General features: G+C 39.3%; 1 protein-coding gene across 1 annotated transcript in view; it reads right to left on the reverse strand.

Moving 5' to 3' along the window:
* Positions 1-12,510, reverse strand: part of wls (Wnt ligand secretion mediator) — a 128,679-nt gene that overhangs the window by 99,139 nt on the left and 17,030 nt on the right. The window contains exons 2-3 of the mRNA XM_042110077.1: positions 4,034-4,309; positions 2,048-2,172 (exon numbers count right to left, since the gene is read on the reverse strand). Of these exons, the coding sequence (XP_041966011.1) occupies positions 2,048-2,172; positions 4,034-4,309 (401 nt within the window). The remainder of the gene's footprint in view (positions 1-2,047; positions 2,173-4,033; positions 4,310-12,510) is intronic.

Below are 12,510 nucleotides of genomic sequence, written 5' to 3' on the forward strand. Positions count from 1 at the left end.
AACTGTATACTGAAAGTGATAATACACAAACTTACATAATTTCAGCATATTTACTGTACATTGAAAACCAAATACAATTAGCAGTACTATTCCATTTTTGCTTAGGCTAAACACTGATAACATTGTACCAATAAACATATACAGTTGAAACCAGAAGTTTACAATCCCTGTACATACACATGTTAAAGTTGACTAAAAAGAGGAATTAAAAAAATCATTTTGGAAATTGATCGTAATACCTTAATTAACAAAATGATGAAAAATCCAACCTTTAAGGACACCAATTTTCTTTGTGAATGAATAATGTATCGTAAATAAATAAATGTTCTTCCACAAAAACAGGGGCCATAATTATGCATACCCCTATGTTAAATTCCCATAGAGCCAGGCATACTTTTATTTTTAAAGGCCAGTTATTTCATGGATCCAGGATACTATGCATCCTGATAAAGTTTCCTTGGCCTTTGGAATTAAAATAGCTTCACATCATCACATATGAACATGAAGTTCACAAAAAAAAAAGCTAAGTTTTAAGCAAAATATGTCGCGCTGCCTTCACTTGGATTGGCAATTACCATGTCACATCGCTCAGCATTTGCATGAAAGACTTTTCGTCTATTTTGACCCCGCTCCACTAGAGGCATAAAGGCTGCTTGCCTCTTTGCTATAAAATTCCAATTAATTATCAAATAGACAGGCTATATAAGAGGCTGGTGAAGTATTTTGGGTATTTTAAGGAATGACAAAAATTGAAGACAAACTTAATGTAGCCTTTAAGAATTCCAGATTGCACTTGTCTGTTTTCCAAAAGAAAAATTATAAAGGATTTAAATGACTGAATTGAAAGACTGAACAAACATTTAGACATTATGAACTTTGCAAAGTGCCTCTAAACAGACAGGGTTACTGCACACACAAGGTATGTATCCCCTTACCTAACTATGGGGTAGATGGCAAATAAGCTAATTTCCCAACACACTGATATGTTCCGTTAAATAACCATATGCAATAGCTTAGGTACAAAATCTGACAAACACACCAAATTAATGAACTGTACATTGAAAAATTGCTGTACATCGTCTGCGATAATATCGTGCTTGTTGTTTTAACAATGTGCAAATTTACATTATCGAGTATTTAAATTACTTATGGGGAAAAAAACTCGAAATCACGCATTGAAACCCCATACATTCACTAAATCCAGGAGGTGTAGCCCTATGCGAGAGAAGCCCCTGGCTGCAGCAGAGCAAGTGTCACATGATCACTAGTGGGTCCACATTGTCACACGCACGCCTAATGTTTATTTTGTGCAGAGAGGTAGGCTACTTGGGATTTTGTGCGGCTACTTCTGTTCAAGTAGCATTGAGGAGTCACGTTTTTTCCTACATGGTATTATATGGAGAGAAAACATTAGCCTTTGAGTATTTTAATAGTCAGTTGTAAAAAAAGAACTCTTCACATGTAGGCCTAACCCTTTTGTAAATGGACTGAAGTTCGCTCTAATATCGATTATGCTAACCGTTAGCATCTCTATGGGATTTCTCATATATATTAGCCATAAGCTAACACATTAGTTTCTATTCTGTAACTTGGAATGTTAGCCTACATGATTTCTCTTAAACAAAACCTCGAAGGAAATGACTGAGATGTACTCTGTCGGTCTGCTTAGTTTTACAGTGAATCCTAAGTAAAGGTTTTTGAAGGGCGCTTCAGACTTTCTCTTGGGAAACTGTTAGGCCTATTCATCTTCTCTAATGTTGCTGGCTATACCATGTCATTGCCACTCACACAAGTGGGGGCAGAATTGGAAATGTGTCAGAGTGACAATGTTTTGGCTGATTTGGTTAAAAAGTTACAGGTTAGGTTATTTGTTATTATTGTATTGATGCTATTCATAAATAATGAGCTGTAAAGTAACTCAGACTTTTACAAATTTCTTTTAAAGGATATCGACTAATTATCGTTATCGTCAAAATCACAAAAAATAGAGATATTATTTTTTGTCCATATCACCCACCCCTACTGTACATACAGTTTTATGGTTTACCTTTTCTGTTGTGAAATTGCAGCTCAGCTTCCGCTGCTCAATTGAGTGTGCCATCTCAGTCCACTCACTGAGTGTATCATCTCTATAGGCCAATCCCACATCTATGGTTACCACAGCTCCATCATCTGTTGAAACAGAAACCAAATATAACTAGAAAATGTAATTCTGAGGAATTACCGGTGCATGAAAATGCAAAAGTTCTGATGTAAAATATCATGTATAGTTAAAATAGATAATGCAGAGATAATGCAGAAATGGTTAAATTATTCAATAGGGAATTATTGTAGTGCAGACTTTTATTGAAACAGTTGTGGGCAGAGGAAACAGCTTAACAGGATCTGTAGTCTTAAGAGCCAGATTGTATGCTTAAAGCCTGAGACAGAGTAGATAGTGGTTGTAGTTGAATGTAGATAGTGTAATGGATGCTGATAGACAGAAAGTTATTGGATGTTGATAGGCAGATTGTTGTTGATGTTGATAGTTTAATGGGTGGATGAGTGAATAGTTTGAAGATGGATGGATAAAAAGTTGGATTTAATGTGCCTTGACATTAAATCCAAGTAGGCTCTGATTTAGACTAGTCCACTGTATGACTTCAACGAGGTGATCTTTACAGGGTTCCCACTCTAAGTGAAATGTAAAATTCCACGACTTTTCCCTGACTTTCCCTGACAAAATAACAACATTTCCATGACCTACTTTATAATGAAGGGTACAAGATTTCAGAACAGCCGTGTAGCATTCATGAATTTTTTTACTGTTTTTAGAGCGAGAGATGAATAAATGGGTATTGAATGAACAAAGTTGGGCTAACCACAACTACCTTTCAAGCAGTAAAGCAGTAAAGCTAGCTAGCTAGCTAGCTAGCTAGATAGATACTTTATTGATCCCCAAGGGGAAATTCAGGAAAGGAAGCTAATAACCAGATATACACCAATTCTGAATTCAAAATTCCCTGATATTTCATGACTTTGCCCCCAAATTTATAAAATTCCCTGACTTCCCATGTCTGGAATAGACTCTCCAAAATTCCATGATATTCCAGAAATTCCATTACCTGTGGGAACCCTGTCTTTAGTATCGTTTTAGCTACTTACAGTATCAATCACACTGCCGCTTGCAACACTGCAACAAATGCAGTCCGCTACCCTGTTTACCGGCAATGTTACAGCGGACTTAAACTGCCAACTCGTGGCGAAAAGTTGTTAATACATTTCATGCATGTGCGTGAATCACGGAAAGTGCGAATTAAGTGGCCACTTCTTTTTTTTTTTAAAGTATATATTTTTGGGTAGCCTAGAAATCTAGACGCGCCCCTAGCTGCAGCAAATTACATTTGCTGCCAGGGCTAGTCTAGCAACTCTCCGTTGGCTTGTGAGCTCCAGAAATCAAAACTTAATCAGGACATTGAAATTGTGTATAGAGTCGTTTGGTGGGCTTAACATAATGATTAATGGCAGAGTTGCAACGGTTTGGCTTGAATTCCCTGCTACTTGAAAACAAATATCCTATTGCGTCCTATTGCGTGCAGAGGGAATTTGAAAGACAACTGATTATCCCGCCCTTCGGACTGAGCACTGCGAACGGTGAGTGCCCAGACCCTACATTTGAATGTGGGTCTGGTTTGCCAGGCTAATTTTTGGGCTTATTATGCCTTTAATAATAGGACAGTGGAGAGTGACAGGAAGCGAATGGGAGAGAGAGCAGGGGTGGGATCTGGAAAGAACCACGGGGCGGGAATCGAACCCCGGTCGCCGGTGTATGGTGCAGGTGCCCCAGCCAGTTGCGCCACAGCTGGGGCCAGAAGTGGCCACTTCTAAATGGGACCCACTGTACAGTGTACAGGGAATTGCAAGTGTATTTAGAGGTAAAAAAAAAATGATTAATGTGGGATCAGCTCCAATCTATTCCAAAAAAAGACGGTTGGACCACATAACAGTTAATCCCACAAGTTAATCCTTAGAGTTCATAAATTACACTACTTACCAATTTGGTTGTACAGTTTGAATGCAATGTCGAACTGGAGGATGACCAGCATGAACTGAAACCAAGGGCTCATCTCTTTGTTCGGTCCAGGGATGTGTACTGCAAAAACGATGTTATTAGCTTCAATCCTCTTCACTGTGGCCTCCTCAAAATCCCGGATCTTATTGCACTGGTTGGGACCCCAGGGTGTAAACCATTTACTGCTCCTCTGATTGTGATGGACAACATCAACACACTTTGTAGCTATGTAGGGGACGGCAGAGGTTGGGCTTGGTGCTGGAAGGGGGGGGGGGGGGGGGGGGGGTGGTGACATTATATCAATGGTTAAATGGGTTAAAGGAACACACCAACTTCAGAAAAATAGCTTATTTGGCATTTACCACAGAGTTAGATTAGAGGATGCATATCCTTTCTTCTCTGTGCATGCAATAACCCAGTTTAACACTGTTAGCCTAGCTTAGAATAATTCACTGGAAGTGGGTTACACTTAACTTTAAGTTAGTACTTAAAGTTAAAGTTGACTGATATTTAGCAGACGCTTTTATCCAAAGCAACATGGACATCAACCCAGGTCGATCGATTACCAGGCACTGATGTTACCACTGCTCCACCATGACGCACTTCCAGTAAAATTACCGGCTTCGGACAAAGTTTGAGCTGACTTTGGGCATTAATATCTTGAAAAGTATTATTCAAACATGGCTTTCCTGGGCTAAATCTGAAATGATAAATTTGAATGATTTGAACAGAAATATTTTACAGGCCTTGGATTGGGACCCATTCATGATATAGACAAAGCTTGAACAAAATCCGAGACAGCAGTGACAACCTTAACTGATTTGACACGGTACAACCACAAGTATGTTAGCACTACAATGGATGCTTCCCTTTCATTTGAGCCTCAATTCAATAACTAGTGAAAATATAGCCGCAAGCAGCAATGTGGGGGCCTAACAGTACACTAGCAGGAATGGCATTACCATGCCATGAGCTAGCACTCACAGCAACTTTCATGGCAACTGGATGAAGAATTTACTTTATTACAGCGCCCCTAGAGGCCAAATTATGCCAATTTCCATGTGTATTCTCACAATCAAGTATCAAGTCCCAGTACCAAGTTCGGACTTTGGACATCAAAGCGTTGCTGAAATATAAGCTCACTTAGAGGCCAATGATGCAAATTTCCTAGTGTGTCCTTACAATCAGGTACCAGGTCCCTGTACCAAATTTGGACTTTATATGAAATAAAAGTATAACTCAGTATTATATAGTATTAACTTCCTTGCCTTTGTATACTAGGGCTGGGCGATATGCCGAATATACTCGATATATCACAGTTTGCTGTACATTAAAAAGTGTTGCATCGCAAATATAGAGTATTTCACAGTCATACTTTAAGCAGCAACACAACATTTTATTTGCCATTTCGGCATCTCTTTTAACCTCTCCCCCTCCCTCTCAGGAACAACGTGAACACACACAATGCACATCACACACTCACCAACCAATCCTGAACAATTTATTCAGATGAGGATGTGACGTCTAGGTGTAGACGAGAAGTGAACTTTCAGTTCAAAAGCGGCGGTAGCATTTCTATCTATGGGTACCATAGGCTAGTGTTGTTCAACAATGAGCTAGGTTGGATGGAAGCAGTTCTGATTTGGTTACATGAAACGAAAAACTAAACGAAATACAAGAGATCTTCACATTTAAGTTACAATGATATCCATTCATTAGGCTTAAGGACTACGGTCTATGTCTATGTGCACGTCTGACTGTTTCGAAATGACAACGCAAATGCACATCTCTCACTCTCCACACATGCTTTTCTCGTGCTGAATGTTTGTCTAGGCTTCCCTCCAGATTGATTTTTAAATTAAATTGAAGAGATCTGTGCATTGATGCAGATTAGGCTACTGTCTATGAGTGTATCTGATGGTCACAAAACAAAAAACGCAACCATGCCTTATTTATCAACCAACAAACGAACGACTAATTAAGGAAGCACGCACCACACTGTACCCCCGACAAACACGGGACGTCCCCCGGACCTTATGCCGACATTCACGACGTCCCAGATTCGTCCCGAACGTCATGTTCTCTAGCAGACGTTCCGGTGACCTAACTGACGTCCGGAGCAAGTTATCGTTTGGTTATTGCGTGACGTCCGGTGCAGGACTTTCTGGGGACGTCACCGTCAGGTCCCATGGATGACATTTGCATTTGGTCATTTCAAATACCTCCTGAGGACCCGACAATAACGTTATACCGGGGACATGGGGGGGACGTTTGTTTATTTACACATGGCAGCGGAGTTGAGAGCGCTCTGGCTACCGCCTACAGGACGGAGACATCACATCCATGCACGACTTAATGTTACACGTCTGGGGATGACTAAAGTAGGCCTATCTATCTAGTCTCTAGCAGTAGCTGCATTATAGTCTAAGGCAACATATCATACAGTTTATGAAGTTGTGCGTCTATGAGCAAAGTAGAACCATATGTCTACTTTGCTCATAGACGCACAACTTCATAAACTGTGAAAAGGGTTGTTAACGTTAAACTCAAAATATGTGCTACATAATTCAGCATGCAGATGCCTACAATGCGCATTTCTTCAGATAACTCATTACGTGATGCATGTAACATGCTCTAAATAGGCAGTGGTTTATAACGTAGTTACGTACTTATCCGTTTTATTTTCAGAAACACACACACGGCCAAATTGGGACTGAAACAACTTTTGGGGATGAATACGATGCATTAAAATTAGAGAAATGTTAAAAACAGACCACGTAGCATTTGTTTAGGGTTGTCTAGCAACAGAAGTGACTACTTAATTTGTAAAGCAAAACGATCTAGCTCTACATTGCAGAAGAATTAAGGATACTGCTTCTTCATGACTTGTTTAAATGTCATTGTAATTTATTTGACGCATGCTCGCGTTTAAAAATGTCACGCATAGCTGTCCCCGATGTTACAGCAGCTCCTTGTGGAAACAGCAGAGTGCACATATCCGATGAGATTTCTGACGAGGAGCTTCGAAGCTCTCTGCCTCACCAGAGCCTTACTGTTTATTAGGCTAATAAAACAATGATATAGAATAGAAACATCTGGAATCTATTTATTTCATCTTAAAGTTGGCTACAAAGAGCATTCATAGCCTAGAGAAAACGATACATTTTTCTTTATCTGCAATGTTCCAGGAAGATAGGCTTACATTTATAGGCTGTCACTGTTTGATCACAGGTCCAAGAAAACGAGTGGATATAACGTCAATGCATTCTAGTTATGTTTCATGTAGGCTAGGCTACTTTATTTCATGTTGAGTTTTGCTTCCCAGCATGCATTGCATATTTTTGGCTATTATTACAGTCCATGAAAATGCACTGTACTGTTCTTCCTAGGCTTCTTATTATTATTCCGCTTACCACGTTTTCCATACGCAATCTCTTGAACAGTTTAACTTAGAAACTTCATTCAGACTTTGTAACGTAGGTCTTCAAACAGATTGGGTTGCTATGTCTTTTCAACTTTGAAACTTTTAGACTTTTTAAACTATTAAAGAAAACCTTTTTAAAAATCCCCATAGACTTAACATTGCCGATTATAACATCATAATACGGCCATTAAGCAATTAGAATCCTATGGCAGGTGTTCAGGCCACCTGCAGCCTCAGGCTTTAAGCATACAATCTGGGTCAATTAAGACTACACATCATATACATATTCAACCGTTTCCTCTGCCCAAAACTGTTTCAAAATAAAAGTCCTCACTACAATAATCCACTGTTAAACAATGTAACCCATTAAACTACTGAACTTTTTACATTCAACTTTTAAACGGTCTACTTTTACACTTTTATTAAGCTATGCAACCACCATGTCTATCCTAGCATCACCGTAGTAACCATCTCTGTATCATCTGTTTTAACTATACATGATATTTTACATCACAACTTTAGCATTTTCATGCACTGGTAATTCCTTGGAATTGCATTTCTAGTTCTTATGTTTCTTCTTCTAACGCAGTTAATGCAGCTTCAACCGTTTAACGTAGAAACTTCATTCAAACTATGTTACGTAGGTCTTACTAAGGACATGTGGGCTTTGTATTTTTCATCTTTGTAACTTTTATACTTTTTAAACTATTAATTAAAAACTATTCAAAATTTCCCCATAGACTTAACATGGGCTGATATCATAATAGAGCACTTAAGCAATTAGAATCCTAGGCCAGGTGTTCCGGCCACCTGCATCAACTGTCAGTTTCTCAGGCTTTAAGCATACAGTCTCATTCTCTTATTCTCTAATAAGACTACACATCTTGTTCAACTGTTTCCTCTGTCCACAACATAATTTAACTATTTAAACTATCCACCTATTTAACTGTTCAGTCATTCCAACTACATTAAACCTCATCTAGGCCTACCTCGCAAATAATTTAACCTTTTAAACTATCCACCTATTTTAACTGTTCAGTCATTCCAACTATATTAAACCTCATCTACCTAGAAAATAAATTTAACCATTTAAACTATCCACCTATTTAACTGTTCAGGCATTCCAACTACATTAAACCTCACCTACCTCGCAAATAATTTAACCATTTAAACCAGTGTTTTTCAACCTTTTCACTTTTGACACTTAAAATGTCCCACGGCACACTAACATCCTGTGTGAAAAAAAAAATGAACATACCATAGCCTAAAATTTAAAATAACACACAGATACGGCCTTATTATGGCTTCTATGCAAGACCTGCTCAATAAAACAAGCGCCCTCTGTTTCATTTGTAGGTGACTATATCTATAATTTAATTGTTGTTATGAACTGGATATGTGACGATTCTGTGAATACTGGATATGGGGGCCCAGTTTTACAATGCCTGCATACCACAAATACTGCAATCATACAATCAATGAAAGCATGTGGTTATAAATTCTTTGATGCAACAGTTGCTTTTCTGGACCAGTGAGTGACATTTGGGTAATTTACTGCGGCACACCTGATTATCTCTCACGGCACACTAGTGTGCCCCGGCACAGTGGTGGAAAAACACTGATTTAAACTATCCACCTATTTAACGGTTTAGTCATTCCAACTATTAAACCTCATCTACCTAGCAACCAATGAGTTTAACCTAGCAACCAGCATAGCAACCACCACAACTAACCTAGCAACAGCCTAGAAACCACCTCAAGTACCCTAGCGACCGACTAGCAACCACGTCAAATACCCTAGCAACAGCCTAGCAATCACTTATACAGTTACAACCTAGCAACCAACATAGCAACCAATGAGTTTAACCTAGCAACCAGCATAGCAACCACCACAACTGACCTAGCAACAGCCTAGCAACCACCTAAAGTAACCTAGCAACAGCATAGCAACCATGTCAAATACCCTAGCAACAGTCTAGCAACCACTTCCACAGATACAACCTAGCAACCACTATAGCAACCAACAGGATTACCGAAGCAACCAGCATGGCAACCACCACAACTAACCTAGCAACAGCCTAGCAAACACCTCAGGTACCATAGCAACAGCCTAGCAACCACTTCCACAGTTACAACCTAGCAACCAATGAGTTTAACCTAGCAACCAGCATAGCAACCACCACAAGTACCCTAGCAACAGCATAACAACCACCATAACTACCCTAGCAACAGCCTAGCAACCATGTCAAATATCCTAGCAACAGCCTAACAACCATGTCAAATAGCCTAGCAACCATGTCAAATACCCTAGCAACAGCCTAGCAACCACCACAACTTCAACCTAGCAACCACCATAGCAACCAACAGGATTACCGAAGCAACCAGCATAGCAACCACTTAATTTGGCATAATAACCAACATATGTACCCTAGCAACACTATTGTAACTATATCTCCATTATTTGTTTTTACTCTGTATGATATTTTAAATCATATTTTTTGCATTTTCATGCACTGTATTTCCTTCAGGAAATGCTTTTCTAGTTAGTTTTTAATATTTTGAAACAATATGGTTTGAACAATTTATCTTAGGCTAGCCTAGGCCTACTCTGATGATGTTTTGAACAATATGCTACGGGATATGCCCATTAAAACTTTGTATTAGTTTATTAAGAAAATGACACCGTAGATGTGAAAGCAGCACATCCTAGCCCGGTATAAATGTCCATGTCTACTCATCATTAGTGTAATGCATTTGGAGGACGTGATTTCATAGCCTACATGCGTGAAAATATGAGGTGAGTGAAGTTGATTGTGTAGTTGTAGATCAAGTCATTAATGTGTGTTCATGTTCCGTCTACCTCTCTCCTAGCAACGCTGAGACTTACAGGATGTAATACCATACCAAATAGCGCTTCATGTTTTTTTTTTTTTTTTTTTTTTAACCATCGCGGAAATATAAACGTCACGCGCATAACGTCGCGGTGACCATTACAGGACGTCCTCTCAGTCTCGTGGACGTCTTTTAGACCTCCCAAACCCTACACAATGTTGAGGAGGTGACGTTTGCCAGGGGACCTTTAGGGGACGTCACCAGGACATTATTTTGTTTACTGGGCCTAGCGCTCATGCGTGTACATGTTGGTGGGCGGGTACCTATCCGGCGGCTACAGACAAACGTTACTTAGTGCGGGACTCCACTCTGACTCCACAAGTGTTCCCGAGCAACTTTTGCTTGTTACGTGGCAAGCAAGGTATGTGTATTATCGCGACCCTCTGAACTGGAGGATGACTCTTTTTACAGAATACCCAATAAAAATTGACGTTGGTCTATGCGTCATTTACAGCTTTGGAACTTGGCGCATGGTCAGAGCCGACTGGTGCTGGATCCAAGTCCCAGTATTTAATATGGCGTTGACTATGAATTGGCCTGATTTACTAGCCTAGCCTCCGCCATTCGTTTGTATGGCTCTAGGCCTACTGTTTTCTCCCTTTCATTCCAAACCGTGACCAACGCCAGTCTCCCTTCTCTGCAGAACATATAATAATAAAAATAAAATAATAATAAAAATGTGCCATGAATTGGACGTTTATTACAATCTTTAAATGCCGTAAATCGGCAGTTAAAGAAGTTATATTATTTACTTTGGCTGTGCAAAGCACAGGGCTTTATTTAGGGCACGGCACAGTTATTACATAATGTATTTTCACACCATGTAATAACTGCCGCATTTTGTAATAATCTGCTGCATTATGTAATAAACTGCCTCAACTCATTATGTAATACATTTTGCCACAATATGTAATAAGTTATTACATATTGCAGTTATTACAAAATGCGGGTGTTGCGGATGAAAATGTAATATGGTGCATTATGTAATAATCAACCAAATCCGATATCTTCATTGATAAGAACAGCATATCAATGAGTATTTTAGGCTACTCATAAGTCATGGTAATCATAAAAGTTATGAAAGTGTTCACATTCAGGCTATAGACCATTTCTTTATGCAAAGGCTGACTGGCTGTCATGAGCTCTGAATGAAGAAATAAAACAATAGTGCTATTGAATAAGAAACGTGTTTATTAATCTTTCTGTAAGCCTAAGCTTCTACAGAAAGGACAGTGAAATTATTTTTAAATCTTCGGTCCTCAACTTTTCCTGCATTCAGCACCATCGGTTTCTCACTCACACAGCCTAAGTTTTTAGAGGAAGATCTTGTTTTCATTTGGTACTAAAGTTACGTTTGAATGGCTTGATTAACTTTGTGGACGCTGACTGATGGAACATTGAGCCCTGAAGGAAAAATGTTTGTTAAGAAGTTTTTGCATCGTTTCATGTGTCGGGATTTTCCAGTAGCCTATTACGCACCAAAGGGCATATGGCAACTTACTTTAAACTACCTCAGTGTAATGTGATCTACTCAGTCTTTTGTGTTTCGTTAAGATAAAATTCTAAGTTACAGTATAACAAAGCCAGTTCCATTTTTGTTGGCCTAGCCAATATTTGGCAAACTCAGCTGGTAATTAAGGTCTTATTGAAAACCGTAATCCCGTCATATAGGTTTACTTCAACTAAACATTTGTGACTTTCTAAGGCTACAAACTGAATGTTCTGTATAGGCCTAGACGGCTAGGCCTACCAAATAATATAAATCAGGGCTGACAACGAACTTGCCCATTTCCACCAAATAACTGCCATTATTTGCTCCGCTCTAAGGCGCAAATTCTCCCAAGTGCGTAAGTAAAACAAAAGCGTGCAACTCTTGTGCGCATTCTGCCACTGACTTAAACTTTTCCAACTAAGCACTTCTGGGGACTGTATCAAGTTCGAGCGCCACTAAAAATGTGAAACAGCATGTTGTTCGATGCCGACAGTAGGCCTAGTGGACTCTGAGGAAGACGCAGTGCGTCAAAACATCAGTCGATTGTGCACCATAATAAAACAAGTTTAACCCTTAAGAACGTAGGTTTTATTTAAACCAACGTACTCCACTGGGTGAGTTTTTTTGGGCTGCGTCACTAGCGTTCTACAC

The sequence above is a fragment of the Alosa sapidissima genome, chromosome 1 (genome assembly GCF_018492685.1).
Source record: "Alosa sapidissima isolate fAloSap1 chromosome 1, fAloSap1.pri, whole genome shotgun sequence".
Classification (NCBI taxonomy): domain Eukaryota; kingdom Metazoa; phylum Chordata; class Actinopteri; order Clupeiformes; family Clupeidae; genus Alosa; species Alosa sapidissima.